General features: G+C 42.8%; 7 protein-coding genes across 7 annotated transcripts; 4 read left to right on the forward strand and 3 right to left on the reverse strand.

The window, feature by feature from the left end:
* Nucleotides 1-711: 711 nt before the first annotated feature.
* On the forward strand, nt 712-4,421 carry TREMEDRAFT_21181 (uncharacterized protein; the record flags this gene model as incomplete). Its single annotated transcript, XM_007007810.1, has 8 exons — nt 712-959; nt 1,119-1,306; nt 1,469-1,549; nt 1,846-2,106; nt 2,452-2,684; nt 2,975-3,253; nt 3,649-3,811; nt 4,219-4,421. Coding segments are annotated over 8 exons (1,656 nt in total), but the record flags the coding sequence as incomplete, so codon positions are not given.
* A 503-nt stretch (nt 4,422-4,924) lies between these two features.
* On the reverse strand, nt 4,925-8,517 carry TREMEDRAFT_74827 (uncharacterized protein). The gene is made up of 6 exons (XM_007007922.1): nt 8,453-8,517; nt 7,969-8,249; nt 7,807-7,914; nt 7,522-7,698; nt 6,856-7,188; nt 4,925-6,650 (listed from the first exon to the last, which is right to left on the reverse strand). Exons 1-6 carry the CDS (start codon nt 8,487-8,489, stop codon nt 5,274-5,276), a joined length of 2,313 nt encoding a protein of 770 aa, XP_007007984.1. The 5' UTR covers nt 8,490-8,517; the 3' UTR covers nt 4,925-5,273.
* Nucleotides 8,518-8,727: 210 nt separating this feature from the next.
* On the forward strand, nt 8,728-12,046 carry TREMEDRAFT_65813 (uncharacterized protein; the record flags this gene model as incomplete). Its single annotated transcript, XM_007007887.1, has 11 exons — nt 8,728-8,937; nt 9,119-9,182; nt 9,229-9,338; nt 9,618-9,639; nt 9,691-9,813; nt 9,991-10,048; nt 10,202-10,607; nt 10,817-10,866; nt 10,908-10,940; nt 11,324-11,530; nt 11,956-12,046. 11 exons carry the CDS (start codon nt 8,728-8,730, stop codon nt 12,044-12,046), a joined length of 1,374 nt encoding a protein of 457 aa, XP_007007949.1.
* A 942-nt stretch (nt 12,047-12,988) lies between these two features.
* On the reverse strand, nt 12,989-16,596 carry TREMEDRAFT_70282 (uncharacterized protein; the record flags this gene model as incomplete). Its single annotated transcript, XM_007007923.1, has 8 exons — nt 12,989-13,123; nt 13,530-13,770; nt 14,065-14,179; nt 14,422-14,535; nt 14,833-15,038; nt 15,436-15,763; nt 15,991-16,188; nt 16,530-16,596. 8 exons carry the CDS (start codon nt 16,594-16,596, stop codon nt 12,989-12,991), a joined length of 1,404 nt encoding a protein of 467 aa, XP_007007985.1.
* Nucleotides 16,597-17,471: 875 nt separating this feature from the next.
* TREMEDRAFT_74828 (uncharacterized protein) lies at nt 17,472-19,429 on the forward strand. Its single transcript, XM_007007924.1, has 6 exons — nt 17,472-17,699; nt 17,918-18,167; nt 18,377-18,614; nt 18,774-18,848; nt 18,894-18,912; nt 19,090-19,429. The coding sequence occupies exons 1-6, from the start codon at nt 17,681-17,683 to the stop codon at nt 19,377-19,379; spliced, it is 891 nt and encodes a 296-aa protein (XP_007007986.1). The 5' UTR covers nt 17,472-17,680; the 3' UTR covers nt 19,380-19,429.
* Nucleotides 19,430-19,762: 333 nt separating this feature from the next.
* TREMEDRAFT_65817 (uncharacterized protein) lies at nt 19,763-21,169 on the forward strand (the record flags this gene model as incomplete). The annotated part of the gene is made up of 4 exons (XM_007007888.1): nt 19,763-19,969; nt 20,145-20,243; nt 20,428-20,479; nt 20,733-21,169. The coding sequence occupies 4 exons, from the start codon at nt 19,763-19,765 to the stop codon at nt 21,167-21,169; spliced, it is 795 nt and encodes a 264-aa protein (XP_007007950.1).
* Nucleotides 21,170-21,468: 299 nt separating this feature from the next.
* Nucleotides 21,469-23,690, reverse strand: TREMEDRAFT_65818 (uncharacterized protein; the record flags this gene model as incomplete). The annotated part of the gene is made up of 12 exons (XM_007007889.1): nt 21,469-21,531; nt 21,764-21,828; nt 22,054-22,080; nt 22,222-22,255; nt 22,398-22,473; nt 22,687-22,780; nt 22,942-22,951; nt 23,089-23,130; nt 23,263-23,266; nt 23,313-23,346; nt 23,397-23,478; nt 23,574-23,690. 12 exons carry the CDS (start codon nt 23,688-23,690, stop codon nt 21,469-21,471), a joined length of 648 nt encoding a protein of 215 aa, XP_007007951.1.
* Nucleotides 23,691-24,112: the final 422 nt, after the last annotated feature.

Consider the following 24,112-nt stretch of genomic DNA (forward strand, 5'->3'; position numbering starts at 1 on the left):
AGCAGGATGTGATATGTGCTGTCGGGTCAGTGTGAGATGCCCTCTTGTGCAGGAGGCTTCTGCCCGATGAAGGAACGGATCTTATCTCATCGAATCATCTGAGACACGCTGGGACATGTACTCATACTCGTCGGACACATCCAAACGGCGTCAGAGTCGCGCATTACATCCATGCAAAGTGTCAAAGCCATAGAGTGCAAGATGTATGAAGTATGATAGAGGAAAAGGGTTGACATGGAAATGAGGGCAACGAAGAAGAACGTGCTGATGAGTATAGATGGAAGATTTTCACATGTCCTTCTCAAAGAAGATAATCATCTTATGAGGTCTAGTAAGTTACACTTACCCTCACACACCCTTCTATCCATTCACATATCTACTTTTCTGGGGAGGAACACCTTCTAGGTTGCCCGAGTGTCTATTCGTCTCACCGACCGCCAAATTTCTCATCAAATAGCTACTTTTGACCCACGCAATTCTCATGCGAACATGTCACACAATCGATATTGACTTACTAGAAACCCATATTCAATCATCATGACCAACCCCTCTTCCCCCTCCTCCTCCTCCTCATCATCTAAATCCCCATTTTACTCCCTTCAACCTCATTCAGAACATATCGACCCAACCCTCCAACCTTCCCCACTCGAACCTCCCGATCCACCTCCTCCTTCTCTCCGAGAACCTCCAGGTCCAGATCTTCTCCCTTCGCCTAGACCCACTTTAGCTCAGTTCAGAGCTTCAGAAGGTCCCGAAGCCAGAGCGGCAAAACTACGAGCATTATGGACTTCTTTACCTAATTTACCTCAACTCACAGATGGTCCTTCAGCTTTACAACGTATGAAATTACCTGGTCAAGATACCAGAACCGCACTTTCACCTCAAAGAGCAGAACGTTTGAAAAAGTTATACGAAGAAGAATTAGTAAGACGTGTAAGGGAAAATAGACCTAATGCTTTGTTATGGGGTGGAGCAGATGATATTAAACCAGAACCGGATAATGAAATTTATCATGAAAATTCACAAACACAAACACAAACACATTCACTCACAAAGTTCGGGATTGGAATCGGAAATGGAAGTGGAAGTGGAAGTGGGTCAAAAGGAAAAGGTATAAGTTGGGAAGGTTTTCGAAGATTTTTATGGGATCAAGAAAAAGAATTATGGGATATTTTTCAAGAACTTGATAAAAATGGTGATGGAAGATTAGATGCTCATGAAATGAGAGCCGCTTTGAGTAGATCAGGTATCGATATCACACAAACTACCGTGGATGATTTAGTCAGGTTTTTGGCAAGTGGTTCAGGTGTACATTATCATTCGAAGGGAATCGATAATGTTTCAAGTGGACAATATCAATCGAAACGATTTGAAAATGGGAAAAAAGGGAAAGATGGAAGAAATTCTCCAACGGTTGTGAACGGCGTTAATGGTGGTCCAGGAGGTTCAACTGTTCATACTCCGGAAGATATGTATATCACCTTTGCGGAATTCAGAGATTTTTTGATCATGTTACCTAGGAAAGCTACACCTTTTGAGATATACAAATGTAAGTTGGTCCTCTCTTTCCTTCCCCCTTCATCCTTATTTTCGCTCTGCTTCTTTCTACCTCCTTCCCTCTTCTGTCTCTCGCCTTTTCCCTCCTGATCCTCCCTCCCTTCCAACTTCATCCACTCTTGTTTGTCCTTCTGCTGTTTTAGTCTCCTTCCCATGCCAAACAAAGACACACCCAGGAAGCAAGTCATACCTCCCTCATCGGCTGATGCTTGAGTGAGCTGCATGCACTATTCTGCCAGACGGTGACAAGAGATGGATTTTGATTCGGTCTCATGGGCTCACGAACAGATTATCAAGTCAAAAAACGGTACTCAGACGGTAGAGGTGCGGCCAGAGTAGATAAAGAAGGTGATATGTCTGTATCATTTCCGAAACCTCAAGCGGAAAGTTTAGGTGCAGCCTCTGCCACTCTTTTCGGACATCCGAAAAAGGACGAAAATTCGGAGGGGTTGGAAGATGAGGTAGAAGAGGATTTTGGGGATGCCGAAGTACAAGAGGATAGACATGAAGCTTGGAGGTTTTTGTTAGCTGGTGGTGTGGCTGGTGCTGGTGAGTTTTTGGTTGATCTTTGTACTCTCCCTTTTGGTCATCCCGTCCCATCCCAGCCCATTCTATCCGGTTTTTTTTGCTATTGTCTTCACCGCGTTTGCCTTCATCTTCTATTCCACTTCAATCCTACTCCTGTATTTCCCTCCTATCGTATTCCCCTACTCCCCTTCTATCTCGCTGTCAATTCTCCTTCCGATACATACAGTGGACGAATGGACCATTGATCAAACTATCGATAAACCCCACTCTCGCGCATCGTTCCCTCCGAATGATTCCTGAAGATGGTAATATTGACTCTTCGAAACGTGACAAATGTGGAATTACCAAAGACTAACCTCATCTCAGTGTCTCGAACAGTAACCGCTCCTTTCGATAGACTGAAAATTTACCTCATCACCACTGATCATCAATATGTCAATTTACGCGCTGTGAGCGCTTCCGCCCTCCGACATCCTCTGGCAGTGGGTTCGACGGCGGTGAATAATCTCTGGGGAGCAGTTACGAGGATTTATGTTGATGGCGGGGGTATAAAGGCTTTCTGGGTTGGAAATGGGTTGAATGTTTTGAAGATATTTCCTGTAAGTTTAGCTTGTTTTGGTTCTGCCATGATCCCTGACTTTTCTCCCCCTATTCGACCCTGTATCGCCCCTTTTTCATCTTCTTGCCTTAGATGCAATCTCAGCGCCTCTCCAATTTCTCTATCTACAACTGACTCACACCTTCCCACCCGTCCCTTCTCCTTCGATCCATTGGTCTATACCTTAGGGAGATCCCACAGGATATTCCATCATCACCGTAGCTGATCCGTTCGACAATCATCTTCTCAAGTTATACCATTTTATTTGATGGTCTACCCACTGACAGCCAGGAATCAGCCATCAAATTCGTCTCATACGAGCAATCTAAAAAGTTCTTAGCGCAATATTGGGATAAAGTCTCAGACGCTTCTGAATTATCATCATCTTCTCGGTTTTTAGCTGGAGGTGTGGGAGGTATCACATCACAATTTGCCATTTACGGTTTGGAAACTCTCAAAACTAGGGTTCAAAGTGAAATGGGACCAGCTCAAGGATGGAGAGCTGTTTTACGTACTGCTGGAGATATGTGGAGGATAGGAGGTGTGAGAGCTTATTATAGAGGTTTGACTGTGAGTTTAGTTTTTCATCTTGTTCTTTCTTTCCTTTACCGCCAAGTCCCTTGCATATTTTGTCATGTTCCATCAAGAAACTCCTTTTCCGTTATTGCCGTGATCTTTCGACAAATCCCTTGCTTGCTTTCTCATGGTCTACCGACAAATCCTTTGAGTATGTTCATAATGCTTGACCGACAAAGCTCTTTGTATCTTCTCGGTTCCTCCCACACTTTCCTCTCATATCGTTCCATGTTTCATCAACAAAGCGACATAAGCGTGGAGTGAGAGACCACACTTAATACCAAATGTCACGTGCACCCTCTTTCCAGACGGCCATGCTGCATGGAGCATCGTATATTGTTCAAAGGGACAGCTCATACCCCCGTGTGGAAAAGAGCTGATAATTCCAGCTCGGTCTCGTAGGCGTTTTCCCTTATTCAGCTATAGATATGGGTACATACGAAACTTTGAAAAAGGCCTATGTGAAATCTACTGGGAAAGAAGAACCTAGTGTTTTTGCTACGTTGTCTTTTGGAGCTTTATCAGGTTCTATAGGTGCTGCTAGTGTTTATCGTGAGTGTAACGTCTTCTACCTTGACTGTGGTGTGCCAAATTGGTTCGAGTCCCTTTTTCCGGTGTCATATGACTTTTGCCAGTAATGGATCGGATTTGGTACTTATTGGTCACATCCTTCTCTATCGATCCTCATCTCAACCTTCTCTCTTATCTTGGCATTTCTCCTGGCTTACAATCTCAACCTCTTTTCCTATCCAGGCATTGCATCTGGTGTACAACATTCCTTCGCAACCCACTTCTCTCGAGTAAAGACCTGATACAACCCACGTCACTCATTCAAAGCCGATCCATTGTGTCTCAAAAGGAACATCCTCACACACATCTCGTCTGGTCGAAGATACGCTCTTGCCCACCGCCTGTCTCTTGGTGGAATCGGAATTAAAGAGAAAATTGCTAACACTCAGCTATAAACCTTCTCCGTACACGTCTCCAAGCAGCAGGTTCAACAGGTCATAAACATTCTTACACAGGTTTCAGAGATGTCCTCCGACAAACTTTAGCTCACGAAGGTTGGAGAGGTTTATATAAAGGTTTATTACCTAGTATTTTGAAAGTTGGACCGGCGGTGGGAGTCAGTTGGATAGTTTATGAGGATGCCAAGAGGAGATTGGGAGTTTAGTCGTGGTCCTCATATTTCACTTTTTTACTTTTCTCCTTCTCTACTGTCCTACTTTTCTACTCTCCTACTGCCCTACTTTTCATCTATTCTTCAATCTATCATATCTGACAACCTTTACGTAGGAATAGATTATAGTCCGGAACGGGAACATTTCAATGAGTCGAAGACGATTGGGTTGGGATTGAAAGAACATTGGAATGAGGAGGAAGCTGTCATGTTTTGGGGAGAGAGGCAGAGAAAGAGAGAGAGAAGGAAATGATCATTAATCAATTTCCTCCCCTTCCGACCACCTAACAATCTCCGTGGGAAAAGATCAACTCGGTCAATCGAGCTCAGATGGGATAAATCGTACCCGTTGGATGCATAGGACAGGAGGGATATTCAAGAAAGATAGACGGAATAGTAGATTGGGAGTGAAAAGTGAAGATAAATGAGGATCAACCAACAACCATCTTGATATCAGTTTTGAATAACTTTTTCATCAAGTGAAATGAAATTATCTCATAACATCCATATCCATTCATTTGTTATTGTTTCAACTTACCCATCATGTTCTTCCGTCTAATCCTATTTCTCTTGTTCATCTCACTTTTACAATGATACTTTATACTTTATACTTTATCATTCTAACCTGATTCCATAACCTCATTCCTGCAATACTTCAATCATCATGGTCAGAGAACGTTGTAATCCGATAATGAGCTTTAGTCCTCTTTACATATTTTCCTCTCTTTATCAAAAGTCGTTCATGAGATCATAATCGCTCATGAGGGAGAAAAATCCCCTCTTGTTAGACGATTCCAGGAACTTTGACAATTTTAGGTTATCTTGAATCATAGTTTATACAACCATCATCATCCTACTTATATCCTCCACCCCCAATCCAAGTCCCGTCCTGAGCCCCGTTCCGAGTCCTGTTCCAGGACCCACCCCCTTACCTTTCCGTTTCTCCATCAACTTCGCTTTCAATTCCCTAGCTCTTCTCTCAACAATCGTCTCTGCTTGCATCATTTTCAAAACCATCAACCTCCTTCTAATTTCTTTAAACCTTTCTACCTTATCCAAATCTCTCAAACTTGAATCTTCCTCTTTTGCAGCTCTACGAGCTTTTGATAATAATAATCTTGATCTTAATGCGTATGCTCTTGATTGATTGGTTTTGAATTTGTATGAAGCTTTTTCATTCTCTAATTTCAATCTTAGTTTCATTCTTGATCTCTTCATTTCTTTCAAACTTTTCTTAGTTTGTACCTTCTCCTCTTCAATTCTTGAGTTTGGCTTTCTATCTGTTTCGTTGTCTTCTTCGATCGTCTGGGTTCTTGTTTGGTTTTCTTGTTCGATAGCTTGGGTTCTTGTTTGGTCTAAGATGGAGATGTGTGATACGTCGTGTTGGACGTTGGAGTTGGAGTTGGAGTTGAGACTAGTAGTAGATGGAAGATTGGATAAACCTTGAGATTCCGATTTAGCTTTAGCTAATCTTTCCAACAAAGTCAAACGTTTTTGTTTTTGTCCATTAACATGATTCGAAGCTCCTTTTATACTTATCCCTCCTGATCTTGTTAAATTAACATCCACATTATCCAAAATTCCCACTGTAGATTCTTGTGTCGTATCAACATCAACCATATTTGTTCGAGGTGGAGAAGGTAACAATTCAATTCTCTCTTTCTCTTGTTCAACAACATTTTGAGTAACCGATCCCATTCTTCCCACTTGCCATCTGTCCCTTTTGGCTTGTCGTCTTTTCATCCTTTCTTCTTCTCGTTGACGTTGAACCTCTATATAATCAAGATAATCAGGATCTACCCAACTATCAGACTCATCCCATTTCCTTCCTCCTGGTGATGGAGGAGGTATGAATGTATCGTGTTTACTCCATTCTTTCGGTGATGTTTGTTGTCTTTTTGAAACTGGTGGAGAATCATGGTATGTGGAATGAGAGTTACGTTTTCGGGTGGAAGGTTCATGATTTGAGAGATGGGATTCAAGTTTATGTGATGATGAAGAGGAGAGGGAACGTTTATGTTGATTTCTTCCAACTTGTGAAGAAGAGGAAGAGTTTTGACTTTTGTATGAAGATTCAAATGATGAAAGAGGGGAACGTAAGAGTGATGAATGGGATGAAAATGAATTAGAAGGTGAAATTGGGATGGAAGAATGTCTAGAGATGGATCGTAAAGGAGATTTATCGAGTGGAGAGTTGGGTATTGGGTCGTACTACTAGTTAACCCTCCAATCATAACACCAAAAGATCATTGAGAAATATCCCCCGACATTGACACTGAGAAGACATCTTCGAAGTATCGGTACAATATCGAGATGATATCAGGATGTCACGATGATGACCGAGGGATAGTGCCAAAATATTGACAAGGAATCAGGAAATACTGAAGGAGTGAAAGTTGTGAAGAAAGTAACTCACCTGAGCGATCAAATCATATTTCCTCAATTCCTTAAAAGGAGATCTCAAAAAATTATACAATTCATGAGCGAAATGTTCCGCTCCTCTAGGATAAACATTATCAGGTGTGTCGAGAGTATCAGCTAATAATCTAACAGCAGGTTCAGAACGTATATCTATAGCTTTTATCAAAGATAATATATAAGTCGTGAGATATTCTACATCTACAAGTGACCAAACACGCAATTCTCGACGCATGAACAAAGTGGCTCGGGCGAGAAGAAGTGGGTCGTCTGAGATTTCTCTTGGGGATGGATTCGGTCGGAATCCGGTTGTAGGGTTTGAAGCTATGTGCTAAGTTGTCAACCTCTGATTTTTTGTGAACGTCTTTATCTGTTTCTCTCCCTCTTTTTTTGGAAGATTCAATATGGGTGTAAAGAATTGGTCTGGTTTCTGGAAGATTCTTATGCCTCCTGATAGAGTGTCACATTTTCCAACACATTTGTGTGAACGAGTACGGAAAAAAATCGGATCGAAGAAAGAAGAGAAGTATGACTGGGGGAGAAGAGAGGTGTTGAAGAAAGAAGAGATGGTCCAAAAGAAGAAAAAATGATGAGAAGGAATGAGAAAGATGAGAAATGTATGAAGAACGAAGAAAGATGAAGAAAAAGAAGAGAAGACACTCACTTTCACATACAACTCATGTCTATAAATCTCCCTACGTCTTTCGACTTGTAAATCCAACTCGTCCAATTCTGCCTTTTCTCTAGCTCCCCATCGAGGATCTTCCCCCGAACCCGGTAATCGGGAGAGAGGTAGAGTCATGGTAGGAGGACGTCTTTGAGGTAATGGTGGTAGGTAAAACTGAACGTCAGGCACAATCGAACGATCTTACTGGTGGAGAAGCGTAGATCCAAGGGCGAATGACAGGGTTTGATGAGATTATGGGAAAGAGAGGATATGTGGACTCACTTTGATAGGTACTATAGCGTCTAGATCGTGGAGAAGAAAAGGAGCCATATCGGCTGAACATAATGGACAACGACGTGATTGGTTCGCCCAGACTCCTATGCATTCGAACTGGTCTCAGCGTATGTCGCAATGAAGTAGGGAAGATAAAGACGAATCACTCACACAAAACTCATGTCCACACACACCCACTATAGTCCTATCCCTCAGAGGCATGAGACAAATCACACATCTCTCTTTATTACATTCATCATCTCCTTCTTTCTTCGACCAAGATAAATCCATAGGTTCATCAGGATGTAACCTGACTTGATCTTCCCAATCCATCTTCTTCTTTCCAGCTGCTAATCGTGTAGATTGGTCGACGGGTGGAGGTGCTGTGGGTGGCCATGCTCTAGGTGGTGAGAAGAGTGCGTGTTGTAATAAGAACCCTTCCGCTTCGTCCACTATGAGGTCAGTAGATTGTTTGTTCATATTCTTGGATTCTCTATCGATTGTGAAAGATGATCTGGTAGGAAGAGAGGTTTGAGTTCAAATGTTGTTAAAAGGGGACAAGGTCATGGGATAGTGAGCTTCTTTTGACCATGTGTTCGTTCATATGGGGGATATGGTGATTGTTGGAATCCGAGGTTGACGGAGAGAGACTCACTGTACATCCTATCGCTCACGAAAGCCTTTCTTACCATCTTGTCGTCTTCTCCTATACCTACGAAGAAGTACTATAGTGATAGTGATAGAAGATAGAGGTAGAGGTAGAAAGTGTATAAGTAGTAAAGTATCGACGAATTCGGTCATCGGTCATGAAATCTATAACATTTTTACAACAATCCCCCTTTCGTATCTCTTTTCACTTTCTACTCATATAATCTCCCATTTACATATAAACATACTCTATCTAACAACTAATCATAGACTCAAACCACTATGTCAACCAATAAACCAACGAGAACTCATTTGATACTCCTCCTTCATGGTCTATACGGTTCACCTGACAACTTGACCGTTTGCGCTCAAGAATTGAACAAAGCAACTTCAAAATCATCTTTACAAGTCAAAGTCTTAGTGGCGAAGAGTTATATGGGTAGTCATACTTGGGATGGAATCGATATAAATGCTAGGAGGGTATACAAAGAGGTCAGTAAGACTTTATCACTTCAACATACCCTCTCCTCTCTTACTCGATCTCTCCTGTTTCTACCAACTTATTTGAACCTTTTCGCCCTTATACAAACCACGGACCATCGACAGAGTATGACTTTTGAGGGGTAGTAGCTTGACTCTACTGTTTGACGTCAGTTCAACAGCTGATATAAAGCTACACGCTCATATAGATTTACTAAAGAAGGAGAACCAAGAAGTCACAGCTTTTTCAATAATGGGTATATCCCTTTATACGGAAGAAGTGATCAAAGAGCTAATGAGAAGGATATAGTTTAGGAGGATGTATAGCTAGGTATTTATTAGGGTTATTAGCTATGGATCCTGGTTTTTTCAAGAGACATGAACCAGTGGGATTTTCAACATTTGCTAGTCCTGTGAGTGACCTACCTCCTTTCTCCTTTCTCCTTTCCCATTCTTGTCAAGACCTCTCCCTCCCCTGATTTCGATGAGTTCAGAACTGGTACTAACCATGTTAATATCCCTAAGTTTCATCCTTTCGTGACTTTCCATCTCCAACACCTTGAGTCAATGTTTTGTTTAAAAGTCAGTAATGGGTTTCTAAAAGAAGGCGGTGAATTGGGTTGTGCCTTGACGAACTCGAGCCATGTAGTACGAACAATGGGATACACCACAGAGAAAGGCTGACGTGAAAGTATCTAGGTGTATTGAAGTATAGTAAGTTTTCATAATCCAAATCAACAACAAATATGACGACTGACAACGTAGGAACAAGAATGAACACTTTCGTTCATTCCATCGGTCGTAGGGTTTTGTCAAGAACGGGACAACAATTGTATATGTTGGATAAAGATCATGGAAGACCTTTATTATCTGTTCTTGCTGATCCGGGTGAGTAGATATGTCACTTCACTCGCTTCAATCTGGAAAATTCACTGCGGTTCATTCCAAATCGTAGACTGAAGTACTCTTTCGCCTCTTACACTGTCCAAGAACATCCCTCTTATACTATCAAAGAACATCCTCTTTACACTGTCCCAGAACATAAGTACCCAGCTGACTGACCAGACCTAATCTTCTTGCAAACGTTGAAACGTTTCCCTCGAATATTGGTAATTGCCAACGGGTCAGTCCTATTTTTCTTCTCACATCTCACCCCACACCCCATCTCCTCTCCTGACTCACCGCCCAGCGTTTATCTCCAGAATACCAATTCTGTCCTTCAACCTTCAAATTAATCTTGAGTACCAATACCAACTTTTCAACGCTGATATATCAGATGCCATGACCTGACCGTTCCTTATCCAACAGCCACTTTCTCCCTTTCTGACCCTTTCGTAGACTACGCGACCAATGGTCTTATGGTAGAGACCGATCCGGATCATGTGGTGACTTCTTTCCGACTCCCCGGTCGGTCAAGCACATCCATGTATGATAAGCATAATTCTTCCTTCAATTTGAAGAACGAGAAACTCTCGAATGATGATTCTCGACCTAGTGATGGTGGTACTCAAGTGAACAGAAGAGTGATGGAGGAAAACAATGAAGAAGAGGAGGACCATGAAGAAGATGAAGTTGAGGATTTACTAGGTTTGACAACACAAACTCGGGTTGTGGAACAAGTACGAAAAAGACATTTCATTCCACCTGTTTTCGTATTACCTTATCCATTCCCTTTTTCCCATGTGAGTGATTTCATTCCCCTCCTCTTTCTTTGACCGTTTCACCAAAATCTACGACTATATGTAAAGTATGGTTGTTGGCTTTGGGCTGTTGTCTCTTTTTTCCCTGATACTTGTGAGAGGTGTAATCTACTAGTACCACTTTCCTTTGCGTTCGTACCGCAGCGGAAGGGGCCATTATAGGTTAAGGTTAGAGCGCTGCTGATAGATAGTTACCGTTATTGATAGCACCTATTTGGTTCTTATTTGCCATCATTGTCGCGTGAGCTGGGTCAATGACGTCAGATAACAGCTCACGATTAGACTTTCCGCATTGGTGTTGATAGCTATTCAATCGTCAGTCTCACAATACCATCCCCCCAGCTTCACATCGATTCCAAATATCATCATTGTGTCATCCCTCTCGATCACTATCACATTCACCAATTCCCAAATACCGCTTTTCCTGTTTTTGGTTTTCCTTGTCTTGACCACCGCTGCGTTCACGCTCCCGGCCGAGATGGATTTAATCGTTGAACCCGTAGATTTTTCCTCGAAAGGAAAACGCTTATATTCAGACAATACCGTCTCAGAAGTCTTCTTCATCCTTCTTCAGAACACACACCTCTCCTAACACTCTCAAAACCATATCTCTCAAATACATCTTCTGATCCATCTCATTCACTTACCAAACATCTCGAAAACAAAAAAGATAGATCAATAACAAGTACACCGTCTAGATTTGCAGACTCAGAATCATCATCAAGAAGTACCTCACCTCTTTATACAGAATCACCAGACTCAGAACATTCATCACTCGTTCCTCTTCTCTTGACTGAAGAACAGAAGGTTATCGTTAGGAATTTGAATGGGGAATTGCCACAAGTTCAAAAAGTCGTAGCTTGGTTTCCGTATGCTTTTAATAGTCACGCTATGTTGATTGTCCGGTGGGTCCCTTTTTTTGGCTCAACCTCACTTTTCCCTGTATTTTTACACCTTTCTTATCCCTCCCGACATCGCTCTTTGGCCCGGTCCTGCATATTCCGTCAAGTACGCTTCCCCCACAACGCCCATTTTCCAGTTTGAAAGATTAGCTTCGTTCACATTCATCTCATTGCCTCTGTCATACGTCACCATACATTGATGTTGAGCTCCCAGCTGGATAGACGGGTGTATTGAACACACTACTATAAAAATTAATATATGAACTCTACGAAATCTTGACCAATCCATGGGATAGCCTATTCCTGACAGTTTAATCTCCGGAGAATCCATCGGAATCCATTCCCCACTTTTACAACGATGAATCAGTGAACTCCGGATATGTCTTTCATGTAAAGATCAAATTAGACAATTGATGCTGATTAGTTAGAAGCGGGGCGCGCTTCCCGTGGCAAGAAGATGCACGCGGTTTAGTTCGTCGTTGGGCCGAATGGATGATCGATGGACCTTCGACCATCTGATATAACCTGTTACATACATACACTTTTTTGTATTCCTATCTTGCTTCAGACTGGTACGGTTCGTGGCGTTGTATCACAATCAGTGTTGAAAAGATCAAGAACATATTCTAGATTTGTACATTTCATTCATCTTCCCATCAATGACTGTCACTCGTAATGTCATGTATGTATGTATCATGACCACTATTTGTTCTTGTTCGTTTATTCTCCTCACGACAATCTGGTCAACGCGAGGACTTCTTGAAACACATGATGCTGGCGAAGATAGGGTGTGATGCTGTTGAAGCTATACGAGTTTGGTGAAAGAAGGGTGAGGTGTAATCTGTCACAAGGCAGAAAAGGGTAACAGGGGTATGATAAGGAAATTCATTCATCATAAACATATACTAAACAAACATCTTCGTCAAATCGAAGTCTCATACCTTACTGATCCTCGCCATATCCTAGCCACACAATACCATCCAATCAACCTTTGTTTCCACACCTTCTGTAAGTTTGACTCATTGAACCCTCCGCTCTCCCTAATCAAAACCTAATCCACAATAATCCATGAGTAGACACTACCCAAACGGCTGCTGTCATCTCCCGAAATATGATTTCCGACGTTCTCATCAGATATTTCGAAAATCCACAGTATAAAACAGATATCGACATTGACGTAAACCCGACATTTATTAACATTATCAATCGTCATCAAAATATGAACAAAGTTGTTCGTTTGTTTGTTTTTTCGTCACTTTCAATATGAACATCTCTTGACACGTTTTTAATGTACAATCCGCTGTCGGATTCCTTCGATGGAAATCTTGAACCTCTTTGATCCTTGGTTATTGGTGATTGGATATTGGTTATTGGATATGGGATATGGTCGATTAATTGGTTTGGACACTTTCGACTTTTTCTTCCAATAATTTAAGAGATTCTGCTTCTCTCACAAGAGATTCAGTTGGAGTCGGATCTATCCAAAGATTCTTCCAATAATTTAAGAGATTCTGCTTCTCTCACGAGAGATTCAGTGGGAGTTGGGTCTATCCAAAGATTTGAATTTGGTGGGTTTTCTTTATGTATTCGACCGTTCTATCCCTCAGCTTTGTCCATCCCTCCTATACCTCCTATATCTCCTCGTTTACACATGCACCCTTTTCTGTATCTCCTTGGGCAATCTCTAGGTCTTTCTCTCCTTTCTCGATCAATCACCAAAGAAACCCCCTGTCATGAAACATCTTTTAGGATACAAGTATTTCGTCCACTCATCATAAATCCGTTTCCAGAAAGTCAAGCCAAGAACTCCTCAAGATAGTCATTTTCGGAAGGTTAGACGGTGGTGTCGAATAAAAAATACTTCGTCTATCTACTTTATTGGTGGAAAAGTGGAAACAATAGCAAATAGGTCCGTGGGGAACATAAATTGAAAAATGGGAAATAGGAAATGGGAAATGGGAAATGGGAACAGAAGGATGGAAGAGAAACAGAATTAACTGACAATCATAACCATATCCAAACCTTTCCCACCATCCAACAAACTGATATCTTCCAAAGGATTCCCATGAACCAACAACAAATCCGCATAGAAACCTTCTTTGATTTGTCCCAATTCATCAGGATGAAGCATTATTTCTCCACCTAATTTCGTTGCTGATAATATAGCTTCCATAGGTGACATGTTGAGATGTTTTACGAAAAGTGATAAATCTCGATATGTACCATGAGGTGTCCAAGCGAAACTTTATCATCAACTTTTAATTCTGACCAAATTCGTCCCCCAGAGAAAGTATTCTTCACTCTAGCTCTCGACTGATTCATCCAGCAAAAATAATTCTCTTCACGACGTTATGTAGTTGGGGAAATGAGGGATATTGTAGAGGGGTGGGTTAATGAGATGACTGTAAGGGATGGTGTAATGAATAACTGTAAGAGATGAATTGATATGATATAGTGAGATATGAACGAATGTGATATAGATCAGGGAGTGGGAAAGTATAGCGGTATGAGTTTCTGAAGATATTAAAAAAACTTACCCATAATCTCCACCTGGTAATACTCTTATACCCCTTCGATGCATCTCTTTCAATCCTGCTGAAGCTATTTCGAGTTCTCTTGCGTACCCTACAGATTCGGCTTTACTAGTAGGATCTATATATGAGCGGTCAATCCCATTTTTCGAGGATCTCCTTCACTTTGCTGGATAAAGACCGTAAGTTGTTCGCCAACAGTCCGTTTGTCATACCATGACTCACAGAGATCCAAGGGCGATGTTCACTGCCTGTAGAGGATTGGACTTCGGGGGTTAGTGTGACGTGCGCGGGTCAGGGGCAGTGAGTGATATGCCGAGGGTATGAGAGGAGAAGGGAGGTGAAAGGTTGAATCAAACTCACATCCGAAAGCTGCTGCGTCATGTAGAGTAGCGACCAACCAATTAAGAGCTGGAGCAACGAAGACTCTATCTTTCTGAGCTTCAAGTGCGTCCATCGTTTCGTCAGAGATGAAAGCTGAGCGTCAGTCTGATGACCCTCCTCATATAACTTTCGCCCCATTCTCACTTGGACCCTCCCCTCAGCTCTTCCACGACGCTGCATCTGCTCTTCGACCCCATCTTATCCGGTGACCTCAATGGATTCTCACAGCTCACATCACTAGGTTCTGACGTAAAATGAAGTTTTCTCGTGGAATCACTGTGGCGAGATAAACAAGTCTTATACCTCCAGACACCTGGGATCAAGAGCAAGGGAGAGGGGAGTAGGAAGTATTCTGATGTTTCATAAAAGAGGAATGTGATTTCAACTCACAAGCATGATATATGATATCAACACCATATTGCAAACATTGCAAAATACTCTTATCACCTCTAGCATGTCCACAAACTCTCATTCCTTTTGAATGTGCAGCTTCGACAGCAGCAGCTACTATCTCATCTGGTATCGTTGTATCTTCCGCACGGAGATGTTCTGTTATTTCTTCACCTGACATACTGAGTTTGATTTGGTCTATACCTCTTGGTTTTGATTGAAGTGCTGTTTTACCTAAATGTCAACGGATTGTTTCCTCCGTAGCTACCTAGTCGTCTTTATCGGGATTCCTCTCCCTCGACATACAAACAAGGGAGTGCCTCGATATCCCATGCACCTCTGATATTTCACCACGTGTTCAATGAAACACCGGTCTTCCACTAGTTTTGAACGGAGGGCAGGTCTTCCGTCCGGCTTTCTCAGTCATGATTTCAAATCGGTAGACCTAGCTTTTCTTTCTGAAACCAGAATATCTAAGATTGGAAAAAATCAAAAGTTGAGGAGAAGATGATGATGAGTATTGGTCTAGGGAAACCTCTAAGACCGATGATAAGAATAAAACAAGATAACCCACCAGTAATCGCATGATGTCCAAAAGCCAACTCATCCAATTTCTCAATCACCTCTTTAACTTCTTCAGGACTCTCAACAAATCTAGTAATACCAGGAATCAAAGCACCTATTTTCGGAGCCATTTCTTGTGCTGATGCTAATGATCTAGGACCTGGAATATCACCTGCGTTTATAGCGTCCCTTATGACTAAATCTAATCTAGCTTTTGCGGATGCTGCACCTAGACAAGAAGTGTAACCGCAATTCAAAAAAGTTGATGCTGATCTAGCTGAGAAAAGAGTATGTTCTTCTACTGGCATATCGGCTAGACCGTCGAGAGAAGGGGAGTTTGTCCATGTGAAATGGGTATGAGCGTCGGCTAGATGTCAGCTTGAGTGGTTTTCTTGTTTCGCTTTAGTCATGGCAAAGGCCTTCCTGGTCCAGCGTTTCTGAGTGTGTAAGGTACATCTACTCAAGACGATTTAGAAGGAATGTATCTCATGTGCTTGGACTGTGGAACTTCCAGGCGGAAGTAAGTTTGGGAAGGATCAAATACAGAAAGACCTTCGATTTTGAAGATATGTAACGTGGTGACTGATGACTCACTCAAACCAGACATGAGAGTTCTTCCTTGACCATCAACCACTCTAGCACCTTTCTTATCCTCTTCACCCAACTTTTTACCGACACTGACGATCCTCTCCCCTTTCACCAGTACATCTCCACGATACGGCAGAGCACCGGTAGAGTCAAGAATGTTCACATCCATGAATGCTACTTTGTCTTCGTTGGGAGTAAGAGAGGCTATACTCAAGTCTGGGGCATGGATACGAGGATCAGGTTTGGTCTGCACATCAATTTGGTTTCTTACCCTTTCCCCGACGTCATTCTACTTGGTAGTTCACTCAGTCTCCCTGGAGATCTGGACGACTACAGGAGTGGGGTGTGGCAACATACACATTCAAAGTGTGAAAGACAGAGAGGGTCAAAAGAAGGGCGAGATTCGAGTGTAGAAGGGGACGGTGAAAAGGGTTGGGTGAACATACCAGATCTATTCCTCTGAACACTGGCTTGAGAGCGTCCCATGGTTCTCCAAAACCATTCTGCCATCAGTCTTTGTATCCTTCCAGTAGCTTGGTACTTACCGTCGTTACTGTACGCTCTACGGGGCCTGAAGGGGTATGACCGTTGAGCATCCTGAGCGTCAGTCATGGTTGTCAAGCTACTCCCAAGACTTCTCATTCCCAGTATCACCCATAGACTGGTGAACTCGTTCCGCTGAAATGAACTGCACGTCTGGGTCAGAAGCTACACCACTGAATAGAACGTTAAGGGATGTGAAGTCTGAAGAAGTCCAAAAACCACTTACCACCTGGGAGGTTTCCATTCTGAATATTCCGGCGCGACCTTCGGGTCGAAACTATTTATCAGCGATGTCATACAGACAATATCTCCAAGTAACACCTCACTTGTATGGTTTCTGTTCTTTCTCTGTCATCGCTTCAATAATCTCGGCCAACCAATGGTAATGTCAACAATCAAAACTCACAAACATTCCAGCAGTTTTTATACGCTATGACCATATTGTTTTACTCTCGCGGCCCTTGTTACCCCAATCCAACAACCGCTTGCTTGTCAACCGGAAGTCGGAACCGCCCCTAATCCCATCTAACCATTCCGGGTTACCATCAATTCTCCATGTCCCTTTTCCTTTTTTGTGAATCATGTTCTTCCTAAGCGAGACCAGTGAGTGTATCAATGACGGCGATCAGATTAAGAGTGAATCTCTCCGTGCGATCAACGGATCTTCCGCCACGAAAGGTAAGAACCGCCACGCCCGACGATCGGGACCGTGCGGCCGAGAAGCGGCAAAAAGTGGCATATGGCGAAATGTGGCTTGAAACCCAAAGGTAAGGTTAGGGAATGGTGATGGAAAGTCTCTTTTTTTTTTTGATGCTTCTTTCCTTCTTTATATCCTTTGGTTCCTGATTACTCGGCTTACTTCCGACGGGATTCGAATTGGAACATGGGAAATGAGAACATGAGGCCATCAAAAATGAAAAATGAGACATCACTTTCTATTTCTTGTTTCTCCCTTTCACCGACTACTTGACAATTGAGTAAGGACTTCGGCATCTTGACCGAGGTTTGTGTCGCTTGAAGGAATTTTAAGATTGTACGATTGGAACGGTCCGGTATTTCCGTTTGACGGAAGGTTGGAAAGGATTTTGAGAGAGTTCTCTCTTTCGCCGTGAAGAATTCGTTTTCCACTCCGGTTTGGTCTTTGTTTGTGTACATGATGAAGTTTGTAGCTTGTAAGTGGTCCTTCATCTCTGTTCGACGGTAACACCATGGTGGATGATGTGTGGAGGGATGGTTGGGGCAAGAAAGATGGAACGGCAGACCGACGGAAATATAGATGGAAGTGGTGGAGCGAGACAGAGTGGGGCGGCGAGCATGACTTGACACGCGTAGGAGAATGAGATTGGCTTCAAGGATGATACTCTGCGAAAAGGGACAATCTAACACTCAGATCGATCATCTTCTCAGCCTAACGGTGCAATAGGTTCAACCGACGATTCAAACGAATATATAACCCCACTCCTCTTGCCCGATAGAACACCACTACGTAGTTTTCAAGAACTTGTGGAGAGATGGGATCAGGTCAAAGATTGTCTCTTACCTTCTGAACCTAAGGAAAGATGGGATGAAGTGGAGATATTACCGCCTTTTCCGGGGAGGGATGTGATTTGCGTAGGCAAAAATTATAGGGAACATGCTACGTGGGTTGGGTCGTTTCGTCTTCACCATTATCTATTTTTTTTATTTCCTCTCTCTTTCACCTAGGCGTGTTTCTCGCGTAATTCATTAAATGTTGAACAATCGAATATGGGTCAAGCTATAATTTCATGTAGATGAAAGCCATATCGATGAGATAGAGAAAGAGAGAAGAGGGGGAAAGATCAAATGAAGAGTCTCACTGACATTTCAGCGAATTCGCCGGTTCAGGATTCGATCATGATACTTCTGATACACCTGATTTTCCTATCATTTTCACCAAACGTGCCACCTCTATAGTAGGTCATAACCATCCGATACAGCCCCATACGACCATAACGGATAAATTGGACTACGAAGGGGAGTTAGGAATTATTATTGGAAAAAAAGGTTTAGGGGTGAGTAAAGAAGATGCTTGGGAGTATGTTTGGGGAGCGACTATAATCAATGATGTGAGTCAAGTACAATTTCGTGGATTCACCCCTATCGGAAGGCAGTACCATCCATCCCTCGTTCAGGCTTCAATGACTTCCTCATATAGACCAGAACTGTACGGCGAAGTTGACTTGTCGTCTGTATGAAAATAGAGGTATGGAGAGGCTGACCAACAGGTCACGGCAAGGGATAAACAACGGGATCATAAACAATATTATCTAGGAAAATCATTCGATACGTTTTGTCCCATGGTGAGTCATATCTCCCACCTCATCTGATGATGCTCATACTTGTAGGGACCTTTGGTAGTACCAGGTGAATAATCTCCCGTTTTCCTTATCTCCAAAACATCCCTCTGTCAAGTGTACCAAATGATCATTTCTATCACTCATCATCTCACTCTCCCTCAGCTCCACCACCACGCACATAGTATCGTCAGCCGGATTACGACATACTACTCATTGCATATGAGGATCAAAAACTGACATACAGCCTCCGAACTAGACATCCCTTCACTCTTACTCCAAACTCACGTCAACGGTAAACTTCGTCAATCCGCACATATATCAGAACTCATATTTGACATCCCTACCCTCATTCACACTTGTTCAATGGGTACAACCCTTCAACCAGGTGATGTCATAGCTACTGGGACTCCTTACGGAGTAGGTATTTCAAGTGGAGCTTTTCTTCAACCTGGTGATATCGTCGAAGTTTCAATCACCGGTCTGGGTACATTGAGGAATATCATTGCCGATGATCGGAGTACGGAGAAAAGTTAAAAAAGAACAGTTTTGGGTTGTGAATATTGATGCGATCAATTTCTTCCTTTTGAAGGCTAGGCTCGTGGCTTGATGGCTTTTGAAAATGATATCATACTGTCTTTTTGGTATTGACCAATTATGTGAGAGGTATTGGATAAATCATTCTTTGTTTCGATTTGGTTCAAAGGATCTTATGACCTCATTCACTCACTGTCTGAGCTTCTCTAGTCAATGAACCCGTGTATCGGACTCCGTAAGACCTTTTTTTTCTTTGGATATAACGACCATGTCTCTCAACTACGACTGATTCGACTTACTTATTGCTGAGACAGTAGAGACTGACTGCTTGAACATAAGAACAAACCTGAACCAGAAGATACACCAGTGATACTTCACAGACGATGTCGCTCCTCGACCTTCCCTCGGGTAAAGTATACGTAGAAACGTCAGGTCTGGAAACGGGCTCGACAGTCATTTGTATTCACGGTCTGGGCGGTTCGTCGTCAAACTTTTACCCTTTGGTAGAAGCCGCGGAATTGGGGAAGAAGTATAAAGTGGTGTTGTTCGATTTACCTGGTCATGGGTTGAGTCCTTTGGGTGGTCAAACGGTGAGTGTCTCTGCGAACATCATCATTTCACTATTCAAGTCGCAGTCATCTAGCTACGGAGGGAGGGATGAGAGAGAAGGGACGAGAGAGGCGGAAGGAGGAAAGAGCTCATCAGGGTAGAGAGAGGAAGGGGTGAATGGGAGGGAAAGAAGAAGAGATCGAGGCTAATGATCAGGAAACAAAAGGGGTAGAGGTATATGTACGTTGTTTGGAAGAAGTCACAGATGCTTTGAAAATTGAGAAAGCTGCTTTGGTAGGACACTCGATGGGATGTGTGAGTAGTTGTCACATCTTCTCTCCATCCAACTCACCCAATCTTCCTTCCAGCGATCGAAGAGGAGACGTATTCAAATCATTCCTTTCAGGCGATTATGCATGTAATGTCAAGTCAAAGACATGTAGGGCCATCCGGATGTCAGAGATTAGATGGAATGTTTTGAACGTTAACTGATGGATAGCTTATCGCGACTACTTTCGCTTCTCTTTACCCAAAAAGAGTGACTAAATTATGTGAGTCATATGTCACTTCCCTACCTATCTCCTTTTCATCTCCTTGTCTATCTCCTCTTGACATTCATTCCTTATACTGTGCAACTTGTAGCATCGCTCTTTCAAACTGACCACTTACTATCTACATTCCTTCCCTTCTCCCTGCGGCCTGTCCGCTACGTTCGATGATAATCTTCTCTCTGTCGAAGTTTTAGGAAAACCGCTCATTCTCCTCACCCCCTTGGTAGTACATGAGATGACGCTAACCCCCTAGGTCTACTCGGCCCAATCAAACAATTCCCATCTACACCATTCCAACCCCTCCTCGATCGTGCATCCACAGCCCGATCATCCTTATCATCCTTCTCTACCCTCTCATCAACCCTTTCCATCGGTGGAACTTCCCCTTCCTCCCATTCGAACCATCTCGTCATAGCTGCGGTCCGTACTTCTATCCTTCATACTGACCCTGAAGGTTACGCTCGAGCTTGTGAAGCGTTAGCACATGCTACAGACCCTGCATATGGATCAGTGGAAGGTGATGTGTTGGTGATTAGTGGACATGACGATAAAACTTCCACTGAACAGATCGGAGAAAGTTTGGTAAGTGTTTTGAAAGGGAAAAGAGAGGTGGTCAAGGGAGGTCATTGGATGTTGTTGGAAAGTGTCGAAGAGGTTGCGGTGTTGGCAAAGGGTTTCCTGATTGATTAAACGGTAAGGCAAAGTGAAGGTTTGACAATAAGAAGGTATGCATACAGTGTAAGTTGAGAAAGATTATAAAACAATGAATTATGTTTGATGCACAAGACGGATCTTAAACTGATAGAAATCTTCAAATAGCTATGTGACACATTTCGCCTTTATCAGGTCAGAGAAGAACGATAGATTTAGATATCAACTGTTCCCTCGATTGAACACACCCGGAGGTTGAGGATGAGATCTTGACACATGACGTGGAGACATTACGAGTTCCATTCACACATCTTAGTTCCAAAGCCGAGACAGAGTGATCAAGAGCGTTTCTTAGGAGAAAGATCAATAGGTCCAACACGGATGAACGCAAATGTTGAATCCTACTTGTCAGCTTTCTTCCGAAGCCAATGACATGCAAGTCGAGTCTTTTCCAACTTTTTCCACCTCCTCTATCCAAATTTGACCCTTCCCCAATGCTCAAGTATTCTGAGGAGGTATAGAGAAAGACACTCAAGGAAACTGGTTACTATCTGTGTCCGGGTAATGGGATCGTCTAGGAAGCTTGACCGGGTAGACTGGAAGTTCACGAGAAGAATAAAGGTATGAACTTACGGGATGCCAGAAACCTGACATTGCAGCCCACCATGCTGCGGCCGTTGCGAGCATACCAAATACTCCTGTAAATCAGCACAAAATCTAACCCGCCGACTTGTGGTCTGTCGGAGGAAGTATGAGACTTCTATATCGCGCGGATCGGTTGTCTTTTTCGACAGGAAAGGAGGTTGTAGGGTTTGTAAATGTTACGTTGATCGGATATCTTATACAACAGTAGATATTGGAAACAAACATGAATAATGCAAGGTGGGCTTTTGAGGGTAGAAGAAATGGAAGGAATGACTCACCTCCTGCAATCCGAGCTCCGTCCAGTGCTAACAATGTCAGCTTGGATACACTCGTTTTCCAGTTGAACGAGCTGGTTCACTCCCTGTTATAGAGGTCGAACTAAAGAAAAAAAAAAGGTTCTTCTTGGGTAGAGATAGGAGGTGGTGGGAAAGAGGTCTGGTACGTACCGTAGAAATAGTATATACCCAAAGTCAGGTACGTCTGAATATCAGCTTTACTCCGAAACCAACCCATTCTCCGGTGCATCGCTGAGAGGTATTCCATAATGAAGATTTGATCGTCATTTATCTCTAGGTATACCCGAATACGATGATTTAGGATGAGAGAAGTCTCAAGAACTGACCAGACCAGTAAATACCAAAGTGAGTAGGACAGCCAAAGATGACCTAAGTGCACCGAGGATGAAGAGAATGGTGACCCTTAAGAAATCAGCACTCCATTTTTCCCGACAGACATACTGTATCACTCGACAATCCTCACCCTTCCGGAATTATTTGACCTTGTCCTTCAGGGAGAGTGAGGTGGTCAGATAGTTTGTCTACATTGTCGATCTGAACTGTCTGTATAGGAGGAGAGGGATGTGAGAGGAATGCAATATAGGAATATGAGTGGAATAGAGAAAACCAACTCACATCATCCACGCCATCATATACAAACCCACAGCTTGGTTGAACTCAGGTTTCATAGTCCCATCAGCATTCTGATAAGCTTGAATGACTCCGAATGCTGCAAGGTCAGCTTTGTACGGTGATGGATGTTCTGTAACCTGAAGAGGTGGACAGACTGACCAGGGAGGTAGATAGCTCCGTATGTTAGGTTAAACGCTCCGTAACTTCCAAACTTATATTAGTTCCCTATACGTATGTATTGTCTCATAGTTTGCTCACTATGGTAGCCCTGATATCAGCTCTATATTCTTAACAACAGTACGAAATGCGTCCTCGAAAGTTTTGAACGAGGGATGTCATTCACTTCAAGGTAAGAAGTGTAGAAAGGCAATGGGGGTTGGAGCCGAAGATGTGAGATGAACTCACGAGAATGTATTTCCGAGGAACATTTCCCACCATCCGCATAACCTTCTCATCAGTCTTGAGCAAGACCAGAGTGAGAAGTAACACATACGTTTGGGTGATTCCGCCATACAAGACTGACTTTAGCTTCTCTCTCCACAGGCAGTATACGAGGGTAAATCCCTGACACTCACTGACGATACTTCGAGTCAGCATGATACCAATTCACTGGGGAAGATGTGACTTACGGAACGACCATATTAGGAATATGTACTTGTCTCGCTATCTCCTCAGCTCAACTTTTCACAAACAGACACAAAGGCTAGACTCACTGTATAGAGTCAAAGCCGAAGCGAGGAAAAAACCACAACCGAAACTTGTCAATCCGATCGGTACGGGATTCCCATATTTCCTCTGTAGTCATGAGCCTTAAGTCTTTCTTACCTTCCCTTTATATCTCACATAGACATCACAACACACACCATTTAAAAATCACGGGGAAGACTCACATGAGAAAGAGGCATAGAAGGTTGTGAAAAATCGGCGGGATGACCACCGGGAGTTATCACCCTTGCCAACCTTGGTTGAGCTTTTTCAACATCTTCGTTGGAACCGTTTTGTGACATGTTTCCTTTGGTGATTTCTTCGATTCCAGTTCAAGTTCCGACTGTCTGTATATATAATGGTCAGGATTGATGATTCTGTTTGATAATACTGTAAAGAATCAAACTAAACGCCCACACTTGTCAGAAGTAAGCGTACTCTACTGAGTAAACGTCAAAGTAGGGACACCATCAACCTGTTTTACATCAAAGTTCGTAGACGACCAAAAGTTAAAGGAGTTCCGTGCGTCGGATTACGGAGTCAAAACAACATCAATTTGTAAAACGATGATGGATTACGACCCGCCACGAAACACCCACAGGTATTGATCGCTGACGGATTGTCCATTTCACATGTGATATCATAATGGGAACTTTGAAGGAATCGTTTTGACCGTCTGATGCTTGTTGGAATTGACTTATCCGGTTAACAGGAATGTTAGAGT

This window comes from Tremella mesenterica (assembly GCF_000271645.1).
Source record: "Tremella mesenterica DSM 1558 unplaced genomic scaffold TREMEscaffold_16, whole genome shotgun sequence".
In the NCBI taxonomy this organism is placed as follows: Eukaryota; Fungi; Basidiomycota; class Tremellomycetes; order Tremellales; family Tremellaceae; genus Tremella; species Tremella mesenterica.